Source organism: Cataglyphis hispanica, chromosome 11 (assembly GCF_021464435.1).
Source record: "Cataglyphis hispanica isolate Lineage 1 chromosome 11, ULB_Chis1_1.0, whole genome shotgun sequence".
NCBI lineage: Eukaryota > Metazoa > Arthropoda > Insecta > Hymenoptera > Formicidae > Cataglyphis > Cataglyphis hispanica.
This window is the reverse complement of record NC_065964.1, coordinates 7581207-7608202: the sequence shown is the minus strand read 5'-3', so window position 1 is coordinate 7608202 and position 26996 is coordinate 7581207. Positions and strand designations below refer to the sequence as shown.

Below are 26996 nucleotides of genomic sequence, written 5' to 3'. Positions count from 1 at the left end.
TACTAGAAAATGTTATTATTAGTACTTGATCAATCAATTTAAAAGCATATAAAATATAATATACTATAAATATAATGTAATATTTTACAAAAATTAAAGTTTGATTTTTCTGATATTGTAATAAATTTGTATATATATTATTCAATTTCTGAAAATAAAATCTCAAAGCTTTAGAGAGTATTTTAACTTACATCTTAATGTGTATTTTCTATATTTTAATAAAGAATGAACAATAGATATTTAAAATGCAAGACTTTTGCGTATTATATTGTTTGATAATATTTCACAAATAAATAATCCTATAAAGAAACGCAGTGTAAGTGTGTAAGAGAAATTTGTAATAAGCGAATTACACTGCATCTTTTTATTATAATTTTCTTTATTGTTCACTAATTAGTTGACATTAATATAGTAATAAATATCATTATATAGCTCTTTCATAATATTCATTTACACATGTTTGATTTAATTACCTCTTTTCATACATTTTCGATGATTTTGTATTTAGTATGATTTTTAATTTTTAAGTATATACGGCAGCTAATTTGTCGGATGATCAGTGTGTTATTCGAGTGGATTCTTTTACAAGTTTAATAACAATTGTGATTTTTCATTAAAACTTAAGAACTGAAAAATATTTTCAAGAAACTAAAACAGGATTATGTCAAAAAGACAAATTCGTATATGTATAATAATTAAAACGAAATATCAAAAGATATCTATATAACGCAAAAAAATTTTATGATATTTTACTCATATTCAATACACGTAATATTCTAATATAAATATAAATATACAGGTATCGATCATTTCTCGATTGCGCAATGCAGTTTCTTGTTGCCACTTCAGATGCAGATTAAACCGAGCGAGTACAAAACAAAACTCACAATAGTTTCTGTTTATATTGTTTATGCATTGAGAGACAAAAAATGGGAATAGAAAGGGGAATAATGCATTCTGAATAAGATCCGATTAAGCTCACCGTTATTCAGTTTTGCTGTGCAGTTTTGCTATTACGGATTACACACAAAGTTGAACGTCGCTGACACTACTTGACTACTAGAATTCAGCAAAATTTTCTCTCTCTCTCTCTCTCGTGCAGTAAAAACTATCACTATCGAGGTATCTTGTTCCCGAAACGTGGCAATTCCAACGATTGTATGTGAGCCAAGATTAATATTACAACGTCTCACGCATCAGTAAGAAATTGAGCTGCGAGTTCTGTGTCGATTAAGATAATACAATATTCGCACTTTCTAAGATTGTGAAGAGCAAATTTTCAAGGTAAATCAGATTTTGAAAGAGATCTGTTGTCTTAAATTCGATATTTTCTGAAAATCAATTTGATATTAGAGTTTTGGGACGCTTCGAAAATAAAGCCTCGATACTTGAGGTGCGATAAAAATATTTCCAATATGCCGAAGAAAATAACTTGTCATCACGAAACGTTTATCTGATTCGACGTCTATCCATATATAGGGTGCTCCAGACTATCCCTACCTTTTATATCCGCGAATAACATCTCAGCTTATCCAAATTCAAAGAGTTTTAGAATATAAATAAATTTTCAACGCAAAACACTTTCTTCCATTTTTTTCTGATAGATTGTATCGAAATAGATTCCCTGGAAAAATCTTGCAGGCGCTCGCGCGTCTGCGTCCTGAGAGAAATCTTGTCAGTTCCCATCCCCTGGAATATTTTACGTAAAGATGCTTCTCTATCCTTGTCGAGAATCGTCGTAGTTTATTAAGTGTTCTTGCCATAAATGCTTTGCCGTGTGATGGTCTGCGTGGTGCATGGGCTGTCCTGGACGGAGCTCAGTCGGACGACAGAGCTGTGTGGTAAATTGATGCTTACGCCGTTTTCATGACGATTCGTATGGTCGCCGCTGGTATACATCATCGCCAGGGCGCCGCTACGACTCCTAGCACCCTTGCAACGCAGTAGCTCGCGCATACCTTTGCGAAAATTGCGCGACAAAAAGGCGTATAGCAGCGGATTCAGGCAGGAATTCATATACGAGATGAGGAAGGTCGAGACAGTCAGCAGAGTGCTGAAATCCGACGTGTGATCGTAATTTGAGCCCCAATGTCGCCAGACGATGCGCACCTGCTGCGGCAGGTTGCATATGGCGAACATCATCACCACGGCGATCAACATTCTGTAAAACAGTGGCGAGATTGATCGAATTGGGAACAAGCGCCGCTTTTTCACGAATGAGAGGCATGCTAGAAATGCATTTAGTATTATTAATTGCTGAACAAATAACAATTAATAAAAACCCCATTAGTTTATCGATATTTATAGATTATAATAAATCACTCATATTTAAAAATCTTTTTAAAGCGATTAAGAAATACAAAATTGAAAAAAACGTTTTTTATTAAATCAACAAATAAACAATTAATTTTTATCTTATTAATCTTTGTATTACATTTTAATCTGACATATAGATTGATTATTCTAGCATAATGTTCTAGTTCAATATTGTAAATCTCAGTAACTTAGAATTGCTTTGATTATCTTGAGAAAATTATGAATTTAATTGCAAATTATATTAAACAAAGAAATAACACTGCAATAATCTTTTTTTCTGTACTTTATATCGCCTTAATATCAATCACGCAGAGATATTTTGCGCCTTTTTTCACATATTATATCTATATATATATATATATATATATATATATATATATTTAATAAATTTTTAAAGATATATATATATATATATATATATATCTTTAAAAATTTATTAAAATATATATATATATATATATATATATATATATATATATATTTTAATAAATTTTTAAAGATTAAAATACTTTTACACACACACACACTACACACATTACACACACATTACACACACACACACACACACACATATATATATATATGTGTGTGTGTGTGTGTGTGTGTGTGTGTGTGTAAAAAGTATTTTAATCTTTAAAAATTTATTAAAATAGCATTAAATGTATAGCAATTAAACGCGTTTATAAACGCGACCTTTATTTGATTATATTAATTATATTTTATTATGATTTCATAAAGCGAACAAATTCTTTGAATGGAATAGCTCGAAAGAATATTAATTTCAGTGAGATGGAAAAGAAAGACACCGCGTTGTAATGTACCGAAAATGTAGAATAAAAATGTCTTGCCTGATAACACCGCGTCTCGCCCTCAAAATGTTTCTACTGGACGTGTGAATGTGGTGGATCCTGCCATTGCTACTTCTAGCGACCAGACCGGATCCTCCAAGAGTAGCACTGCTTCTCCAGAGACCGACGGCGATTCTCGTATACAAGCAGCACATGAGAAAAAGCGGCAGAAGATAGAGAAAGACGAGGTTCACCATATCCAGGACATTCTTGTTGTGCTTCTTGATATTAGCTATGCAAATGATGTCCACGTCGCCGGTATTCAATCGATTGCTGATGGTTTCGACGTAAAGAAATCTGGGCGAAGCGTACACAGCCGCTGAAATCCATACTATACCTATCACTATTCTGAGACGACTCCTGGTCAGCATAGATCGACATTTAATAGGATGAACGATAGCCAAATAACGTTCGGTGCACACCACCACAAGGATTAGTATGCTGGCGGTGTAGGAGAGCGCGTGCACAAACATATACACCTTGCAGAGAAAGTCACCTAGTTGCCAGCTGTTCATTAGATAATTGGTGAGTGTTTGATAAACGCAAAATATGCTCACGCAAAAATCAGCCACCGCCAGATTCGCTAAGAAGAAATTCGTGATGCTGCGCAATCGTCGGGAGAATGTCACAACAAAGATCACCATCAGGTTACCTGAAACACAAAGATGTTGAGATTTTATTAGTTATTCAATCGTTATAACAAATTTTTTTTATAAATGTGAAAAAAAAATTATAATAATACAGATTTAATTTTAAACAAAATAATATTTTTTGTCGTACATTATATGCAGCGTAAAATATGGTAAATTATATTAAAATAGTCATATTACCCATATATAATTCTGATCTTTTAATTTTTTTTTTTTTTAAATTGTAATCGTATTAGAATATTTTTGAAACTGAAATTTACAAGTAATTTTTTCCTTTTCTTATTAAATTGTGTTATCTTGGATTATCTTACAAAAAACATTTTGCTTATTCGACATCTTTTTGCGTCAGCGTTATTTCGGCTAACTATAAACATGATTTATGATCAAAGATCCAATAAATCCTTTTTAACATTTTATCGCGATAAATCTGGATCACATTAGATACTTTCGTAGGCGGAGAATATTACCAACAAATAGCAAGTTATTTTTTGGGAAGATACTAAAGACGATATTAATTTACGAGATTAATTAATAAATCAATTTCTTGATACTGCATTATTTTATTTTTACGAATTTTTTTGCTATTACATTGAAAATGTTTTTTTTTTTTTTTTAATATAATCTTATAGTATAAATAAATCGAAAATTCCCCAATTAAATTCACATGCTAGATTTTTTTCTGTAAAACAAAAATTAGATCACCGTAATACCTTTGAAGGATATGCAAAATGTTCTCTCTTGATACATTTATCAGAAAATAAAATGAAAAAAGAGGAGTATTGAAATATGAAACAAAATGTTATAAGCTTTTTTGATTGACTGTTATATAAATTGTTATATAAGCAAAGCCTAACAAATTTAATTTTGTTGATGCCTTGCTAACAATTTGAAAACTTTATTTAGAAAATGAAAAAGAAAGTTAAAATAAAAAATTAAAACAAAATTTTTAACGTAATTTTCGATTTAAAATATTTTCCATTATTATAATTTTACTTCGTAATCTTGTAGTTTTGTATAAACAAGAGACACGATATTAATCGACAAATTAGTTTAACTCAAGATTAAAATATAATGGAATTTTCTTGAAAATAATCCATCATGTGGTTTTTAGTTTTAGTACTCGAATAACTTTTTGTTAACGGATCAAGTAATTACTACATGTAGTAACGCACAATATAACCATATTATATCTAATACTATTAAGCGAAAAATTTTTCCATGCATCCATGTAGATGCTTTTATAATAATGGCGAAGTGCCAGTTCTTAGCTTGAACAAACTAAATTTCTTGCGGTCTTATAGTTCATTATAGAAAGACGAAGGAATCCGAGAAAATGAAAAGATTTGGTGGTCTCTAAGTTGAAAATTATATACCGGAGACAAAAAGAACTTTACAGATTCTCACTTTTCTCTTCGTTGGATTTATCTCTTTTCCTCTTTCTCTTTCTCTCTTTCACAATCGCATTTTAATCCGTCTTATTTTTTTCTGAAGATTCTTTCGAAAGATTCTGAAGGATGAGACGATAAGCTATCAGATAGATCAAGATCTGATGAATGGTTGGAGGGCTGTTGGACGATTCGCAGCGAGAGCTTTAATGCGAGTTTCTCGACCATAAATCGACGCACGAAATTCGCATTCTACGTTCTCGATAATGCTGATCGATTTTGCCGATAACGAGCCATTTGTATATCCAAACATTTTAATTTTAAATTCATAGTCGTTTTATTGTGGCAGCTTGGATTTACATGTCGATACTATGAAAATATAACAATCGATATCACTCTTAACTCGAGGACAAAAGTGCAAACATTTGATAGTGCGGTGCTTTTTTCCATTTTCGTTTTTATATTTTATTAATATTACTTGAAAAAAAAAGAATAAGATTCAATAAATACTTTCATAAGAAAATATTTAGTTTATATAGAAAATATTTACTTAAATGTAAAAAAATGCAATAATTTGATAAATTTTGAAGGAATATTTTGAAAGAAAATTTTCACCTTATTCATTTATAGAGTATTTAATAAAAAGATTTCATTAATCCGCATTAATATTTGAAATAGTAAAAACAAATTTGTTTTTATATATTTATATAACTAAATTTTATAAATTCAACTACAGTAATATTTTTATGAAAAGATGTTAATACTTATTATATATCGTTAATAATTTTTGAACAACAAGTGTGAAACAAAGTCTCAAATTTATAGTATGATACATTCGTAAAATAGTTAACAAAATATTTTTATTTAACTAAACTTTATGTTTGCAAAATTTTAATCACGTATTTGGCTGCCAAGATATTTAATTTAGATATTATGAAAAATTTGAAACATGACACAATCAGCTTTGATAATCTTTATGTTTTAAATTCATTATAAATCAAACATCTGGTTTAGCGTCACACAGAACAATTACGAATTGCCTCGTATATCGAGACATCGTTGACAAACTGAGAATCAAGCTAAGGTCAGATTTCATAGACTCTTATTTACCTCAGGCTACCTACAAGCTGGGTACCATCTGGAATTTTCGACACAAAAAGGTGAGGAGAAATTCTCGTTTCTACGATTAAGCATTATCGACGTATTCCAGAATCCGAAGGAGGCGACCCTTCCCAAGCGTGTCCGTCGTAAATAATGGCCGATGATAAAAAAAACCCGGTAAAATAGATTTTCTGAATTATCGCACTAAAGAAAGAATGGAACAAAAGAAAAGAAGAGGAGAGAACAGGAGCAACGATCGTTGCATCCCTTCCTCACCGTGTGTTTGAAAAATAAAGCACACGTTAGGTGACAGAGTCGTGCTTGTGTGTCTCACCCAGCCGCGTGTCCAGAATCATCAGTGCGTCGTCACGTCTCCGAAAAACGGATCAATAAGTGTAGGTAGGTAAAATTAATTACACGAAGGACTGAGCAATTTGTTTTTCAAATAGTATGCTTGCTTTTCGAAGAAACTAGGGAATTAATCTTTAAATATGTGTCCTAACGCACGCATCATCCTTTGAATATATTTAAATGTATGTATTATATCTCTCTCTATGTTAAAAACAGGAGAAGAAATTATATATAACCGATCGAAAAAATAGATTTAAAAAATCGATTTTGATACATAGGATATTTCAGATTTTTTTCGCTAAATTGTGCTAGTATGTTTTTCAAAAATGAAATTCTTATTATTAATATGATTCTGTGTAACTACGATCTATTGTATTTACTATTATTGTTTTTCAAAATGTCCATCATTATTTTTAATACAAAACTGACATCATTGAAAAATTGAATTTATCATCGTATAAATTCGTATCGATTTTTGTTATAACTTTTTAATAAGCATTTGTAAGCTTATGTTTATGTATAACATTTTTTTTGTTATTTCTACTCTTAAAACATATTGTTGCACAGTTTAGCGGAAAAAATCTGAAATATATCTAATATTCATATTAATCCTGAAAATTGCGAATATATAATGAAATAAATCCTGAAACTAAAATCGGCGCAAAATATTCCCAAAAATGATTATTTGAAAATTAATAATCGATAACAAATCCATGCTAAAAATAAATAATATATTAGAGAAAATATATCAATCATCGGTTTTTTGAATTAATAATGAGATACGTTAAGAATGACACATATATATAGAAGACATACTAAGACATTACAAACTCAATATAAAAGACATTGCGTGCATTAAGCGGCACGTTTTCCCGTAATATGTACTTGTCGGCGATATTCTCGCTTTAGAAAAAGTTGACTGGCCAACTATCAGAAATAAGGACCTGAGTTGGAATCGCAAGCCGGCGTCGCAAGGAAAATTAATCGACCTCGAAGTATGCTCAACCTACGAAGAGAGGCGCCAATTTAGGGTTGATATTATGCGGGTCTGAAAGGGGTTGTTTGGGTAGGTCCGTGCATGAAATTCTAATCGCTATGCGAGTCAAGATATTATTAGATTTTGCTAGTGATATGGATAATCTAATGGTAATGCCAAAATAAAAAAATTTTTCTCAAGAGACAGAAAATACATATATAGAAAACCGGTATAGACGAAATTCTAAAATGTAACATCATATTTTTTTAAATAAATTTCCAAATGTAAAACTGATTCCAAATTCATATCTTTTTTTACAGTCTTTTAATTTTCAGTGTTAAACATCTTAGCAATTAAAATTTGAATTCAAATTGTATTAAAGTAATATCAATTTATAAGAATAAAAAAAATAAAAAAGGCTAATCGCTTTCTTTTTTATTATTTTTAACATTCTAAATTTAATATTAAATACTTGTATAATAAAATGAGAAAGTTACGTTTTTTGCTGGAGAAAAGCTTGAAAGACTAATACAGATACAACTTCTATTAACAGTTAATGGTGTACTTTACACGTATACGATTTAAAGTTGTGGCATGAAAAGACAAATATGAGATCATATCAAATACAAAATTATTTAACTTTAATTAAGAGTTATTAAACTTATATATTATTTTTAATCTATCATGGAATTGCAATTAATTTTTTGCCCCTGATCTTTTGCTTAAAATGAGTGCTTTATATGTTAAATTTTAGTTTTCTATTTCAGTTTCAGTGAGCATGTACACGAATGCAACTACGCTTTCTACTTTTTGATGAGTTTTTCAATCAATGCTGAACTTTCGATAACAGTGAATAAAACATATTTTCATTACTTACGCGCATTTTATTTTATCAATTGCACAATTTTAAACTAAATTAAATTTTTAATTAAATAAATAAATCTACGTTTAGTCCTAATGCGAGCCTGTTTTGATATTATATTCAATGCATAAACTAATATTATAAATGTCATTTATAAACTAATACTATAAGTGAATTCCAAACTAAACTAAAAAGACTTATTTGCAACAACATCGACTAAGAGATTTACAGACCACGAATATCCATTTACTGTCAAACAAAGTTCCTTCAATTTATTCACTGATAAAGGGAAAACTTTAATTAAATCGCTTATTTCGAGAAGGTAACAAACAACAATTAAAAAAAGATAGAATGTGCTGTAAAATAACTAAAAGCAAAGAATATTTAAGTTTTATCATAACTAGGTTTATTTATTAAAAAATCAAATTTTCTATCAATTTCAGAATCAGAAAGTGCTACGATTTATGTTATACCATAAAGTACCCACATTTATTTAAAAAAATAAATTTCTTCTTAGTAATTAATACGGATAATTTTTATAAAAAAAGAGCTAATCGCTTACTGCAGAATATACATATTTTTATTTAATAAATTAATATAGAGTGCTTTTTATTAAATAAAAATATATCAAATAATTTGATATAATTAATAATTAATTCTTTCTCTCTCTCTCTTTCTCTCTCTCTTTCTCCCTCTGTCTCTTTCTCTCTAAATAACAATTATTTAAAAGTATTAAAAATTAAATATATTTTTTTTATCGTTCAACTTTTTGATGGTTTAAACATGATTCGAATTAAGAACGCGAATAAAATAGCGAAACGCTGATCCAAATAATTAATGTTAAGCTCCGTGATATATTAATCATTAGTTTAATAATTGATCTATAATTTAAATTTAATAATTAATTAAATTTAATAATTGATATAATAATTAAATTTAATAATTGATCTAAAATTCCTAATCAACAGTCATGGTGCACAAGTATCTAGATGTGCGAGTTTATTTCAAACATTTTTATTTTATGTGAGAAAACATGCAGGAGAAAAAACATGGCACAGTGTATATTCCTATATTATATGTAGAAAGAAATCATAACATATATAGATTGTATATAATATCTAATTAACCAACAATTAATATAGTATTTGAAATATTATATATACATGTATAAGTACAGTTATTTAACCGCTAGGGAGTTATGTCGCGTAGTCATGCGAAATTAGCCGGGGTCACGTGACTGAATTTCGAACCGAACCATCACTTGAAGCCGTGCGTCCTCGATGTGCAGTCGAATCGCGATCGCTCCGTCTTTTCGCGTCTTTTTAATCCGTCCCAGACGAATTTCGTATCCGGATGAACGTCGAGGATGTCGATTTTAGTGACAGGTAATTATCTCAGCATTAATTGGCTTGTGCGATCTCGCGATTAACCGCAATTAACCGTGTATCTCGGTATGCGTGATCGATGCATTCCATGCTCCGTCGAAGTAACGGTTTTGAATATGCAAATATTTCGCGATGTACAGTCCGATGAGTTGTGCCGTTCAGCATTCGGGTTATTGAGAAGCATCGAAGAGGATCGAGAAGATTTCGTTGCCGCGACGGATTTCATTGATATTTAACGATCGCGCTTGCTGCGATATTTGCGCGCCAAATATTGGCGCGCCCGCGCGTCCGCCATGATGGCGCGTCATTTCAAATTTTTGCGCAGTGTCGCGCGCGATAAGTGTCGAAGTGCCGAGTGAATCTACGGTCGATAATGAAATATAATTGAATAATTTAAATTATCGATCGGTATTATCTATCGATATTATCGATATCGATCGTGTCGAATTGCGTTAGTAATGTATTATTTCGCGCGTTTTATTATTGTAGGTGAATCGTGCGTTCCGTCAATATATCGAGGAACATCGAGAATCATCGAGGAGAAAAAATCATCAAAAATTATCGAGGATCATCGTGGAAACTGTAGCGGATTAATTAGGAGAGATTATCACTGCTCTGAAATATATTTGGCTGTGAGTGATTATTTAATTATCTCAATCTTTTTATCACGCAGCTTAGAATTTGCCCAGATGCAGGAGAATAAAGACATCTTCTTATCAATTTCGAATATCAAATCAATTTTTTACAATTGCCCAAAATTATAAAAAAAAGATTTAAAAACTTTTAAACGATAAAGAAAGGAAAAAAATAATTTTCAAAGTTATATTTTTAAAATATACACATATATAGAGGCAATCAAAGTCTGTAACTACTATAAGAAATATGTATGTATGTTGGCAAGCGTAAATTGCAAATCGCGCTTTCAATTTTTTAATAATAAACGTAATTGGCACTGCAAGGGGCAAATTCGAGCTGATCGTGATCAATTTCTAACGGCGTGCCTGAACAGCGGCAATCACGTTCGGCAAATTTGGGATAGACGAAATCAATCGTACGTTTTGTATCCTTTAAGCGACAAAAAGAAATAAAACTACTACATCTTTGAGGGGTAACGTACGTACATAAAATATATATTATTAAAAAGTTATAAAACGCTTTTGACATTACAGAATAATTATTTAATAAGAAATACTTTTCTTAAATAATTTTTATCCCATTCTGAGTATTTATTCGTAAAGTTACCATGAGAAAAAAAAATTATAAAATTTTAAGTGAATTTTTAAAGTCAATTTTTAAGTCATTTTTAAGTCAAAAAAATAAAAATTAAGTCAATTTTTAGATAAAAAATCTGAATAGATTATAAATATAATTTTTTTTTGACGCGTTAATAATTTAATCGCAAACTACGGTACAAACTCGGCGGTAATCAGAATTTTCTGATTTGCGCGGTTCTCTTATAGGAAAGGAATTCATGTATTAGTAACGCAATGTTCCATTCATGCATTACGTGATATATTAATCGTTGTTTTAATATAATCGATTTATAATTTAAAATTCCTGTGTAATTTAATATTCCGTTTGTATATCGGATGTCACAGTACGGAAAATATTTCGATGATATTTGGCCTTGGCGATGTAAACATTTGCTATTGTTTACGTTTTACGACTTTATTATCATTCATACGGCGACACTTGAATAGTATTGTAGTAGAGGGAGAAACGTTGAATTCCTTTCCCACTTATTCGCACGGTGACATTTGAACAGTGATACAGTAGTTCGAGACGCTCCGTCAAATTCTTTTTTTAAACGCGATCGCGACAAGGATCGGGATAATTTGTTATCATTATTAATTAATTCTCTCTCTCTCTCTTTCTCTCTCTCTCTCTTTCTCCTCCCTCCCTCCTCTGTCTTTCTTTCTAAATAACAATTATTTCTTTAAAAATATTTAAAATTAAATATATTTTATCCAATACTTTATCGTTCGATTTTTCGGTTTAAATATGATTCGGATTGAGAAAGTGCGATAAAATAGTATAACTCTTCTTGAGCGTAACTTGACGAGGTGGGAGGGCTTAAGTACCTGGACGGTGCCTTAAGGTCCTAAGCGTACTAAAGATTTACTGTGACGGGGAAAATCAAGTGCCGACATCGTTGCTGTCATCGTATCGCGGACAGCTCGTATTGTTGATGCTGTCATCGGGCCGCGGATGGCTTATCGCGTCGTCGGTCCCGTCATCGTGCCGCGGACGGTTTTCGCGTTGCGCTGTCAACACAGCATTGCCATAAGTGACACAATGGCTCATATGTGGCCCGCGCATTTAATGCATTGGACGCACATTAGTGCGTCGTCGTTGCCGTTATCGCGCCGCGAACGGCTCGTCGCATTCGTTAATGCTGTCATTAGACCGCGGACAGCTTATCGCATCGTCAATGCTGTCATCGTGCCTCGGACGGCTTTCGCGCTTTCGCGTCGGTGTCAATACAACATTGTCCTCGTTGCCGTCATCGTATCGTACGAGCAACGATGGGTCGCGTAGTCGCGTTATCGCGTTTTCGCGTCGTCGCGTCTTCGCGTTAAAATTCTATCCCGTTTTCACGTTTCGAGGATCGTACTTCGTTGCCCGCTAAATGGGATGTCTCTCAGCGTTGCAATCGATAATATATTAATACCCTATTAATATAATTAATTTTATATGATATTAGGTAACGTTAATACTATATTAATGTTATATATATATTATATAAATATTTATGTGTTAATAAATTTAATATATTAATGGAGAGGCAACGTTAAAACGCCTCAGTATCGCGGCTGAGGTGAATGCCGGCCGCGTAGCAACGTATGATCGTGCATAGTATAGATGCGATGATCGCGCGGTTAATCTCGAACTTCGGTTCAAGAATTGGCTGTTGAGGGCACGTTCTGCTTCGACAAACGGTTCGGCCTGAATCGGTTAGAGTTCAGTCGATTTTGGAATCGTCGTTCCCTTCTCTTGTACCAGCTGTACTGTATCGCATTGAGGATAGTTGGCAGAGCTTTATTAGGTTCGATTTTCGCTCGCTAGAGAAGCTGATCTCTCATTTTCTAAGTGATCTAAATTGTGAGCACTTAGGACATGGGTATCTTCATTCTCGACCCGTCTCCCAGCTTTATGATAAGCCAGTTTCAGTCTGTATGATAGAAATTGGTGGTTCGTATGTGATCGTTCCTAATGAAGTTCGAGTCGGCCCTCGATGAGGACAAGCGCAGACAAGAATTGAGCGTTGATTCCATCAATCGATTTCGTCTTCTTCCTTTACTCGCTTAATCTTTGTTCGGAGTAATCGGTGAATTCTCGACTTGTCGACTCGCAGTATGATTCTCGTGTGAAACGGGATTCGATCGTGCCGAAATTCGAAAGTGCGGGAGTGTCGTTTAAAGTATCGCGCTTATAAGTGCGGAAGTATCTTTTAATAAAAGTGCGGGAGTGCCGTTTAAAGTATCGCGCGTGTGAATCAATCTGAGAGGAGGAAGAGGCCTAGGAAAGGCATCCTGCACTGGCGGAGCAACCGAAGGGTGAATATTTATTATTTATATATTAATTATTAAAAATCGCGCATTAAGTTGATCTCTTTATTTAAATGAGTTAAACAAGAGAAAATTAGAAAGAAAGACTTTTACATAAATCAATACAATAATTTTATTATTAAAAAAAATAGTCTTTTTAGAATTTATAAAATTCCTTCATATTTATGTTTCCGTTTATTATCGTACGCATTAGATATAAATTTTGGCATGTAAAATAATAATTTTTTGAAATATTAATTATATTTTGATTGCTGCTATAATTTGAATTTTATATTTGTATGTTACAGACAACGTAGCCTCAAGACCAACAACTCCGCTGTTGCGCATCAGTGCCGGTGAGTGGCAAACTTTTATTTAATTTTAAAGTAACGGATTTATAGAAATTGTTGATATAGATTGTAGATTGTAGATTGTAGATTAATCCGTTACTTTTAAATGGATGAGCTAAAACGTATTAAATTAAATAACTTTTAATAAGTTCTTTTGATATGCATTGCATTTATTGCAAAAGTAAATGAAAATCTAAATTAAAGAAGTAAAATTATAAAAAACATTTTTTTTTTCAATCTGTAGATTTTTATATTTTTTGAATAAACAACGAAAGAGACAGTGATTTTATCGATTATATATACATGTGATGATAACTTATTCTTATAATGCGCGCTGATCTTATCCTAATTTCTTATAGCTCATCCATATCGTAGAATTTGTTTCTAGATACTGTTTTTAAACTTTATTTTAACTGATATAAAACCAAATAATTAATCAATTAAATTATCTACGATATGATAATAAATAATATAAATTAATATTATTTTATTATTATAAATTATATATTATTATATATTATTCTATAAATTAATGTTATATATTATTATTATATTATTATGTAAATTTTTAATTAATTTTTAATTAAAATTTTAATTAATAATTTATCTCAGTTAAAATAAAGTTATGAACGTCTAACGAATGATCGTAAAATTGCACGATCGAGCGTGAAATGTTCACGCTTATTTTCCGGCGCCAATAATTACCCGAAAAAAGAAGGAGCTTATATCCTCATCAGCGCAACAAAAATCTTGCGCTTATTCGCCGGCGACAACAGCCGATGATAAAAGGAGTGTGTATCTTCTTTTTCGATCTCTACTTAATGTTAGAGATGGATCTAAAAAATGGCCAGGAGCAACGAAAGGTAAGTCCAAGGCTGGCCCGAAGAATGGATATAGGCTACGCAAATAGGCAGCCAATACTAACTAATACTGGCGTAGCGAGAGGTACATAAGCTACGATTAGGATACGCGATTAGAATACGCGAGTTAGGGCACGCGGTTAGTACACGTGTTTAGGGCTCGCGACTAGGGATACATTCTCCAAATCTTTACTGATTCAGCCAGCAACTAGAATTGTTAAGACTATTAGGACATTAAAGAAAAAGTTAAAAATAAGATTAATATACTAAATAATAATATCTAACTTAAGTATTATTTTCAAAAAAATTTAGTATTATTTAAAAAAAAAATTTTTTTAAATAAACCACAATAATATTATACCTAAAACATATTATAACATGTTATTATAAAACATAATTTATTTTATAATGTATATTTTATGTTAAAAATGTTATTATATATGTGTATATAATAATATATATACAGACACACATATATTATACAATTTATAATATAAATATGTATAAGTCCAAGTAATGATTTTACATGTCTTTTTAAAGAGTGGATATATATTTTAACGTTGAAACGAGTAATAGAATTCGAGATACGCGGTAAAAAATCATTATTTTTTATTATCGCAAAGACGGTATTTCAACACGCACGCGGAATTTCGCAAAAAGTATTTTCTTATCATGTTTTACGCCGACTCTTACTTTACGCCGTTCCGGTGATTCTTTCTACCACATCGACATGCACGTACGCAATTTCGGCCTGTGTAGAAAAACTTTGAGCATCCTTCTGTTCGATAACGCGATTTCCTGCCTCGTGCTCTTTTAACATCACAATGTGAGATATTTATTCACGTATCTCTCCGCGAACACGCTATTAGTACAATCTGTAAAAACTTTAAGAAGAAGAATCTCATAACGTAAAAAGTAAATCTTTTTAGAAGACAATTTTAAATTAAAGTAATTAATAAGAAATAATATAGTCCATTTTTCATTTTTCCTTATATTGTTAATTATATAATAATTATACTTTATTTCTCTAAAAGTCTTATGGATAAACTGGCATTTTTATATAAGAAAGTATAAGGTCACTTCCAACGTAAATCTTCCTCAACTTGTGGGCCATAAGATTCTGACAAACGCTATTTTAATCCCACTTTCTATCTTGCTTATTATATTCGTTATAAAATTTCGGTAGGGGACGAACGAATATACTGCCACCATTTATTTTCAGAATCATAATATAACTAGAAAGATTACATTAATGTGAATCAAGAAATTATTTGCAATGCATTGTAATAAGTTATGCAAATACATTGGAACGCAAATGCACAAATCTAAATTGCATTTGCATAAGATGTATATTATTACTAATATTCGCATAGAAGCTTTGTGACTGTATATCATTATGCAATCTTAATTGTTTCGCGTTGAATGTACTCTGATTACTACATAAGAGTACCTTCGTGTTATCTTTAATATTTACGATATCAGTTTTACGAATCATATTATTGTATAATTATCATTAAATGATAATTAATGTTAATAAAGATATTTTAACAAACTCATATATATCAAGTAATTTTTTCTTAGGAAGAAATGTTGAAGATAATTAAAAATTTTTAAAAAGTCAATTATCTTAGCATTTCAATCGATTCAGTAATTACATTAATTTATGAGAAAAGTTGTGTCGTATTGCATTGTATTACATGCATATAGATATAATCGTAATTGCGTATTCGCACAAATTCGTGTATGTAGTATACATATTTTCTATACTATTGTTTCACTACATACACACATACACACGTGTACACATTCGTTGGTTAACGCGAATTCTATTCGAAGCAATAGTTGTCCACGTAATTTCACAGAGATAAATACGAATGTCTAAATAAATCTCATGAGCGAGAGAAAACGTGTATATATCTAATGTCTCCAGTGCATTTTGTCGCAAACGATGTACTTTCTTGGAAAGCAATTACGCAAAGATGATGCAGTGAAGTGAATAGCTGTGTGAACACCTGCACGGTTTTTCCACTAAAAATTTCCGGCGTGGAAACTTTATATTCCTAACTCTCTCGATAATTTAGCGTAAAGCTTGTATACATAGCGATGATTTATCGGGGAAGCGTGAAATATTCTGCTCTCTCTCGTGTGAAAAACATTTTATAGAATCTGACATATACGATAAAATACATGAGTATTTACCTGCCGTAGTGGCATTGAAGTTGCTTCTGATTAATATGGAAATTGTTACGAAAAAAAGAATATTATGAAATAACTCGGCATATTATCCAAAACAAGTTGTCTTTTCATTTTTCATCAATAACAATACATTTAAATTTTTTCTTTCGCAAAACAGACTGCGCAATATTTAAACATTTATTTATATACAGGGTAAATCATTATAAATTAGCATTTGAATTATAATTTTTAATTATAAAAATTAATACTATAAAGAAGCTTTTGATTTTCTTATGTTTTTTTTAATATTATGATGTTAAATTAAATTTATTTATCAAAATGTATATACATACATCGCAAAAAGTTCATCGCGAATTAGTTATTACAAAATAATAATCTTTGCGTTTAATAATCTATGTGCAAAAATGCTTATAAAAATATGCTTATAACTTTTATAATTAATTAACTATTATAATTAATCTGCATGCTGTTGATAAATTTTATTATAAAAATTCATAATCTTTTATCATTGTTTATTCTCGATAATAAAATGTAAAATTGTTTTATTAAAAGGTATCGAGAGACAAAAGAGCGCTTATCTGTCTCGAGAAACAAAGTCGAAAGCTGTCAATTTATCATTTTTGTCTTTTCGATTCTTCTTTAAGATTATAACTGGTCCGTATTGTTGCCAATTATTTTCCTTTTATTAAAAATTCGCACAATTATTTATTTTCGTCTTTTCAAATTACTAACATAATTATTATTTCTCGGGTTATACATTTCAATGCTTTCTCATACAAGTAAAAACAATTGATTAAATTAAAACCGAAGTATTATAGGTTATTCAGTCCGCTAAATGATAATATATTACGTAAAATCAATTTGCACTATCTCTTCGCGTTCTCCTAAGCCAAGATTTATCTCGATCTCTTTCTCTTTTGTCTGACAATGAACACGATCTGCCAGTTATCCCGTGCAAACAAGTCCATTCTCTTCTAGCTACATATTCTCTATCGTAAATTACGGTTCGGTGCTCCATTCGGTAGAATATCATTAACACAATTCCGGACAGAGACTGGAGAATACGAACAAGTCCTCTCTATTTAAATAGAACATTCCTGATAGCTTCCGGATGTTTTGACACTCATCTACCGACAATGATCGTTCCGTTAACTCGATTTATATCAGTTTAGATATCAATAACAGGCTAATAACAAAAAGATGATGATGTTAATTGCCGCAAATCTGCATTCTTTCATCAATAATTAATTGTTATGTACAAGTCTATTGGATTATACATAAAGTTTAAACTGTGAAAATGATTTCTCTACATTAAATTATTAAATAATAACAAAATTAATATTTTCTGATTAATTTCTATTATGTTTTTTTCAAAGTAAAAATAAAATTCTATGTTAAAAAGGAAAGCAATTACTTTGTAATATAAAACTTATTTAATTATTTATTTCGCATGCAAACTAATGCAGTTAGTGTAGTGTATCTGAAATATATGTTATTGCAAAATAAGTTTCTAGTCTTCTCCATTCTTCTTTTTTGCTTTATTAATAACAAATTCGTACAAAATGTACAAATAAATTAATATCACGTATTAATGCTTTATCAACAGCAAATTTTAACAGTTTGACAAATATATTACCTTAAAAAAAAACGGAAGAAATTTTGAATCAGATTGAAATGAGTATTGCATTTTAATTGTCACTTTCGGAAAATTCATTTTTGTCATTGCGTTTGTCATCGTTAGATTACTGCATCGCGCAATAGATTGCATGCTTTGATTCAATTATGTAATTACATTACGCGTTAACTCTTTTGATGTCACATAGCAAATCATACACTTTTTATTTTCATCGAAGTCATTTTAACATTTATTGAAGAAAAATAAACTTGCCGCTTTTGTTACATATTATATATAGAATAAATGTAGAAAAGTTATGAAAGTTATGAAAATTTTTTAATATATTAAAATACAAATATATTGAAATATATTGAAATATAAATCAAAAGATCAAAATCAGAAATAATTAAAATTATATATCCGTTAAACGACTCGCGAGAATCAAATAGATGACTGATTAGTCTGTTAGGACTAATTAAATTTAACTAACATCCCTTTAGTTTCTTCCATAGCAGCTAGACAATTGCCTTATTGCCGCTATACATTTACACACGTTATTTTCTTAGAACTGAAGGATTTGTACTCGTCACACACAAACTTGAAAGCTTTAAACGACTATTTGATTTTAATGAAGAAAAGTTATGAAACAAAGACGTGAAATGAGAAATTTAATAGCGACATACTAACGTTAAGTTCTAATAAAATAAGTTCTTAATATAATCCTATTTATGATCTTTTGTGAAAAAATTTATTTAACTATCATTAGAATAAGCTTACTCTACAAGCAGATAAAGATAATTATTTTAAAATAATTACTTTGTCGAGATATTAAATCAAGATTAAGATATTTAGCATTACGTATTAAAATTATGATAAAATAGATAAAAAAATATTTAAAATTTATATGCATACTATAAGATACTATAATCAATCTTTGTTTTTAATATAGGTTCTTTTATTAATCAATGTCATAAAAAGAAATGACGATTCGTGAGAGATTTAATGTCTCGTATAAAAATAATAATTAAATTAGAAACTGTATCTGTCACTTTATTCACTCTTTGATGCTTTTGGATTTTTTATCTGGCAACATTAATTTCTCTCGTAGTTTAACTTTTTATCTCCCACATCACCCCATCATTATGTCCTTCCAATCGATCACTCGATCACCTTCTTATCTTGTTTACTTTCTACACAAAGAATAAGAAAGAAGGTGAAAGAAAAAAGATAAATAAAAGAGAGAAAGAGAAAGAGAAATTTGGAAAAAACGTGTAACTAATTAAAAAAGATAACGATTGATAAGATTGCTAAATAAATTTGGCTTAAGCTCTTTAAATCTATAAATGCGTACCATCATTATAAATAATTCCAATAACTATTTCATACAATTTGTAACATTTGTACAACTTTTAAATTAATTTAAAAGGATATATTTTTTATATTTTGATTTTATTTTCATTAATTTAATTTTATTCTTTATTATTCTTATTATTATGCATATATATATATATATATATATATATATATATATATATATATATAAATTATATTTGATTTGAAATTATATTTTGATGATATTTTCTTTTTAGTGAAACTATTTGCGGAAATTTTTTCTGCTGTTTTCTTTTTATTTTTTTCCTTTTGTTTTTGTATCAAGCCTTATGGTCAAAATGCAAATCAATAAAAATATTTATTTGGTGACCTATGGAAATTACGAGATAGTTATTTGCATCCCAACTACTGGTGAGTTGCAAATTTATTCACGAGTCAATAAACCAATATGTAGAAAAGTTATATGTATAAAGAAATATAAGAATTTATATAAGAATATGCAGAAAAACATCATCCATCCAATTTGTGAAACAGAGAAATCATAAATATTAAAAGTAAAATGCAAAACAGGGTAAATTTAGAAAATTGAAGAAAAGCAATCTTTTAAGACAACAAAGTTTTATACAATAACTACGATAATATTTGCTTTTTGTTGCCATTTTATTTTTTATGTTTAGAATGAAAGAAGTGAAACAAACAAACGAAACTTTTTAGAGACTATTTAGAAGATTATTGGTGAGTAATTTTAAATTGTATTCATATCTTTTACAGCGCACTCTACATTTGCTGAAAATTACTATCGCATTTTTTTATTTATTTTTCATTTATTTATATTTTCTTGTACCTACATTCTCCATTGCAGACAATGTAAACTTTTATTTAATTATCTTTGTTAACAAAAACATAGTTTCTTTAAAGAGTGCTTTTCTGTACTTGGTTATTGTATTATGACATTATCTTGTATTATATCGTATTATATTTTCCTTTTTACTAATTTAGAATATTTAAATAAAAATTTGATTTTAGTAGAATAAGATAAAATTGTACTAATAAAAACAAATTTGCATTCAAGTCGAATTATTTATTATGTAAGGAAATCAATAGTAATAAAAATGCCGAAATGTTGAAGAAATTGATTCGTTTTTAGATACACATACTGAATGAATTCTAAAATATCTTTTCATAATCGTATAAAATTATTTCTTAATTTTAGTAAGAGAGAAACTAAATTTTAGTAAGAAACTTATCGAAGCTACGCCGCCTTCTCTCGATAACGTTTCAACTACTCCGGTCACTCGTGTGCGTGACATTAATTGAAAATCCTTTCCCATTTTATACCACGAAATGGTTCTCGGGTTTTTCGCTAGAGTAATCGGACAAATTAGTTCTATCATAAAATGGATAAAATAGAAAACGTTTACAGAGACAATATGAGGACAATTTAACTTTTATTGCTATTCGAATCAGGACATATAAATGTGTACTGAAATTATTTAATTTATAACAAACGATATTTTCCTTCCAAAAATTCTGAAAATCAAAAGCAAAATCTTCTAAGCTTCAATCTGTTTTATTTAGAAAATTTGAAATAATTAAATAATCGAAAATATGAAAAGAAACGTTTTTCTTATAATGTAAATAATTAAAAATTATTTTAATAATTTATGTAATTATTCACTTTCTGTGTGATACTTTATTCTTACGATAAAGGTCTCGAAGAAAATAAGAAAAAGAGAATCGCGAATGAAAAAAGTTTTAGAAAAGTATATAACTTAGAGAAAAAAGCAGCACTGTCTTTTCTCGGAAGCGTAGTAGCTTCGCCATTCGTGTTTTCATTATCATTTGCATGTGTAATAGCTTCTATACACGCTATGTACAATAAGAAAGGCTTGTGCCGTGCGTATGTTTAACGGAATAATATATTTAAATTCTAGTATATAATATAAATTTTCCGTTAATTTTTGCAAGAATAAAACAAAGGGAAAAACTTTTCTAAATGTCAGGAAAATGTGTCAAGAAAATTTTTTTAAAACTAACAAGATATTCATTACCAATCAGACGTTAATATTTAATACCATTCAAACTCGATGCATTATTAAAGAAGAACTTTGAAGCAAACTACAGAAAAAGGACTTGGGTGTTTTGTTTCTCGTTCAAACTTGGCTCATAATTAAAACAAGAAATGGAGTTAATATTTGTATTTACGTTTCAAAGAACAATGTTAACACTTTATTGCTAACAAAGAATTAGCTAATTGTATTATTAACAAAATTAGATAATATCAAAATTTTCATTAACTAGTATGCAAATGACAAAAATACATAATATTAGCAATCTTGCATTTTCTACTATTTTCTTCACTTTTTATTATTTACCATTTTTCTTTATATGTATATATCTTGATATTTTTTTTTTATTAATAAAAAAAATGTTTGTTTACTTAATGATTATTTATTTGTATATATTAAAAAAAAAAAATAGAAATGTTAATTTGGTTCTTTGAGATAATCATTAAAATAATTTTTGGGCCAACAATTCTAATAATCTCGTTTGCATGAAAAAAATGGGGCAAAGCAATATCATTCCTATACTTTTGCCATGTTCTCAGTAACAAAGTCATCTTCTCCGCTTAGACCCCCTATTATTTATGAGGATACTTTGGTACACATTTATATTAAGAACTCCAAGACATTTCTGCTGTAATAGAATCGTTCTCTAGTCATTTAAATGATTTAGATTACAAATATGAACAAACATCGCAAAAATAAACATTGACAAATATTAAGAATATAAAAGTTAAGCAATATATCATATTTACGATTATAATTTATATCTTCAGTTTTCAGTATTTTATTATGGCATATATATATTATTCACACACCTACCTCATTATACATATATTCTAATCTTATTAGGACATTTTTATTCTATTTTTTTAAATTTTATTTTTTCTTTATAAGTTTTTGCTTTTTAATATTATAATGGAACAAAATTTATTTTTCTTTCTGTTTTCGCTTTTTATTTTATCTATATTTTACGTAAAATATATATTAAAACGTGACAATATTCTGAATGGAGGAAATATAAAAAGAAAAAAAGAAAAATTTATTAAAGTAATTGAGAAGGTTAAATATCGTATATTCAAGCTGCGCAATATATAGGAGAGATCCTAAAGGAGTCGCGCGGTCAGCAGAACATGTCAGTGACACGTGACACAATTCTCCCAATCGCAGATATCTTATTGTTAGCTGTCCCCCGTACTCTCCGCATTTCTTTTTTCATTCCCTGAATTTGGAGAGAATTTTTCTCACGATCTCGCGTTTTCGCAACATTATGAGGGACAAAAGAGGACAGCATCGTGTCATCGGCTTCGTATGCAACGTATCTTACGATCTGTCTCCCGTCGACGAATGTCATGAATGTTTCAGTAGACATTGGCCCGGAGCAAAGCACGCGCTCGCGCGAATTAAATCGCTTCTTTATAAACGACTCCACCATTTAGGAATAATATATGAGCTAGCTCGGGAATGTATGTGTGTGCCTCTTCAAATCTACAACGTGGATCTGATTATTGCGTCGCGTGATAAGCGGAGCTCGCATTTACGTGGTTTAGGTGTGCGTTCTTTGCTCGAATTGTTGAGCAAGATAAATGTATATACTTCAAATATAACATATCTAGTGTAGCATATTTTAAATATTCGGGAACTAAATAATCGATAATATGAAGGAAGATGAAGGAAGCTTATTAGATACGAAGCTGATTAGATTCATTTAAAATAGAGCACTGTGTTGAAATATTTGCGAAAAAAAAATAAAGAAGAACAATACATATATACATGTATATAATGTCAAAGATTTGATATTATAAAAAAAAGAAATATCTTTCAAACTTTAATGAATTTTTTATGATGATAAAAAATGTTCAATTTTACTAAAAAATGTTACAATGTTTTAACGAGAAATTTTATTTTAACATTTCAACCTGTACCAATAATGTAAATTGTACTTATTGTATTAATAATGAATTATAGCACGTATGCCATTTTCATAATTTATTACACTTAGCTTATGTAGTATAATATTACGTATTCTATTATTATAAAAAAAATTTATTTTATTGTTGTTGCAGAATGTAAATTACTGATGCATATTTCTTTATAAAATATCTATTAACTTTTAATGCGTTTTTTCTTCTGTAATAAAAGTACTAATAAAAATTTCTCGGATTTCTGTGACAGTCCCCGAGTCTAGAAAAAAATGGTCAAAAAAGTTGATTCGAGATAAAGCTACCTTGAGACGGCATTCTAATGATAGACGTTAATAATGGAGTTTTTTTTTTTCACTAGCGGAAAATAAATGACAAAAAGACTATGAGCTAACAGAGTAAAAGGAATTAGTCATAAATCTCCATGATCTCGAATGATAAGCAGATGCAATAATAAGAAAAGCAACTTTTCTTTTTCCGTGTCACTTGAGAGATCGAAACACGCAAATAGGGTAATATTTGACATAGAGAGAGATATATATGTCGTCGATTGTTACTTTGATTATTCTGCCCAGACATATTACATACGATACGATCGGTTCTTTGATAGATTAACTTTATGACCGATATTAATAATATGGATCACCAAATTCTCTCGTAACACTAATCTTTGTTCAAAGCGATATTTATCGATGAAATTAAATTTTAATAATAGAAGAGGAGATCTTCTCTCTCTCTCTCTCTCTCTCTCTCTCTCTCTCTCTCTCTTACAAGATATTTTAATGTTTTATTATTTCTAAGAGAAAATCGTTTTTACTATAACATGATTGTAATCCGACTGTACTATTTGCACGTGAGTATCATAATCCAATTTTTTTGCTGAATCGTCTACGAGACTACAATCGGTCTTCTGTCAGAGGATTTCATATAAAATAGCAAAAGTCCGCAAATAGGGTCCGTACGTAAAAGCCTACGAACCAAATGGAATAGCGTATCTCAATGCAGTAACCGTGTCTAGAATCGTGGATGAGCGTGAAATCGAATTCCCAATGACCGAGAATGGATTATTTCTGATTATTACTGTGTCCAACAGAGAAAGTATTTCTGCTGATTTTATTTCCTCTGGCCAGATAATACACGAGAGAGATTGCAGCAACGCTAGCGCTTTCCCAACTTATTTCAATTGACGAAAGTCCCGCAGAACACATTCGAACGGATTTCATATTATTCTAGACGCGAATATCATATTAATCGAGTCTCGAGCGCGAGAATTCCCGGATGTAAGTGTAGCGATCTACTCTAGAAATAAATTGCAGTTTAGAAAGTTTATATAGTCGGTCTTCTTTAGTTTAAAGTGTTGTTACAAACATGTCCAGTTTAAAATTTCATTGCTTAGGAATAGTGCCATTTACAGTATTAAAAATAAATATTTTAAAATTTGTTACATTTCTTATTATTATTAAATAATAGTTCCGTTTAAATGTATTAAAAATTTTAAAATTGTTTTAATAATAATAAATAGCATGTACATAAAATATCGCAATTATAAATCAATTTTTTCAAGAAATATTTAAATATTTTTTTTTCTTTTTTAGTAAATATTTTAAGAATTAATAAAGATTTTTGTCATAATCTTGATAAGAATTAATCTTTTTGCATAATGAATCTGTTTGCAAACTAATTGAAGGACATTTAATATAAGTAGAATTAAAAAGTGCTTGAGAAGTAAATCGCGGATATTTTTTTTACAGACGTAAAATATAAGTAGAATTAAACATGTTTAAATGAATCCTGTTGCTTTCTTTCGTTTTATGCTTGACTATTATCATTTTTTATTACCTTCTTATTAATTAAGTAGCTTCAAAGAGCAGCAACTAAATACGCATAATGAATTGCTGCTTCGTTGCTATGTAATTAATACGATTGTCTTAAGAAACTTGACAATTACAAGAGAGATGAATTTTACATTAAAAAAAAATATTTATACATAATTATTTATGTACCGATACAAGAATTATATTTAAAACCTTATCGTAATGATTTAATTCGTAGTCGTGGAATTAATTATTAAATCTTCATTTATTACATATATATTAAATTTTAATCTAAATTATCACATAATTAATAAATGTCAAATATGGCGCTTTTGATTTTGAAATTTAATATTAATATACGCTAAAAAAATTAAAATAAATGTTACAAATTTCATGAAAATATAATATAAATATATTCATAGATATAAATATATTAATAGATATTAATAGATTATATAAATATATAAATATATTAATTAATCAAATATTTCGAAGCGATGTTAATGGATAAAGGTTTGTGCAGAAATAATATCGATTTATAACAAACTATCTTTGTGCACCACTAATTAAATATTAGATTTTTTTACAATAAAAGATTTTTTGTTTAGTGCCTTAAGGCAGATGACTATGTCATAGCATTCGAGCGCTTTTTTTTAAGTTTGACTTCTTCATGGACAGCCTTTGTATATATATAATTTTTTGTTTGTGTTAATGCTTTTTCATACTTACACTAAGATTTACTGCAGAATGTTATTTCATTCGTGTATCATATTGTATGTAATACAGTAAATTGTACAATTATTAGTTATCAATCTGTTCTCTATTCCATCTATTTTTAGCTAGTGACAGATTGTATTCCTTTATAAAAATAACCGTAATCTATCTGTGTAATAAACTTGCGGCTTACCAACCACAAGGTTTATAAACGACTGAATGGCCAATATAATATAAAATCTTATACATATGCACGGTTAAAAATTTTTAGCACTAGAGAAAAATTTATCTGTACAAGATAGATTTTCACGATAAACAAAACTTTTGCGAACCTTGATTATTAGCAAAATTATATTGTTTTCTATTGTAGAAGATTTTACAAAGTGAGAATAATTTTATTTTACTCACCAATATGATGTGTAACAACGTAGTTGTATTATTCGTCGTTGATCTGTAAAATATAAATATATCCAAATTATAAATTAGTGTTCAAAGTAATTAATATTTTAAAAAGTAATTATTGCGTACAGGTGAATTTTTTATTTCTTTTTTTTAACGGATATTTAATAAAACAATTACATAATTTTCCCCCAAAAAATTATTTTCAAATATAAATTCTTAAAAAATATAATAATAATGTAAAAATCTTATTTGTTATATCAATAATCTAAATAATTATAAATTTTATTAACAAAATTATTTCAAAAA

General features: G+C 29.4%; 1 protein-coding gene across 1 annotated transcript in view; it reads right to left on the bottom strand.

Moving 5' to 3' along the window:
• Nucleotides 1–496: 496 nt before the first annotated feature.
• Nucleotides 497–26996, bottom strand: part of LOC126853219 (trissin receptor-like) — a 44020-nt gene continuing 17520 nt past the window's right edge. Inside the window, exons 3-4 of the mRNA XM_050598812.1 lie at nucleotides 3165–3816; nucleotides 497–2161 (exon numbers count right to left, since the gene is read on the bottom strand). Of these exons, the coding sequence (XP_050454769.1) occupies nucleotides 1747–2161; nucleotides 3165–3816 (1067 nt within the window). The 3' untranslated portion in view covers nucleotides 497–1746. The remainder of the gene's footprint in view (nucleotides 2162–3164; nucleotides 3817–26996) is intronic.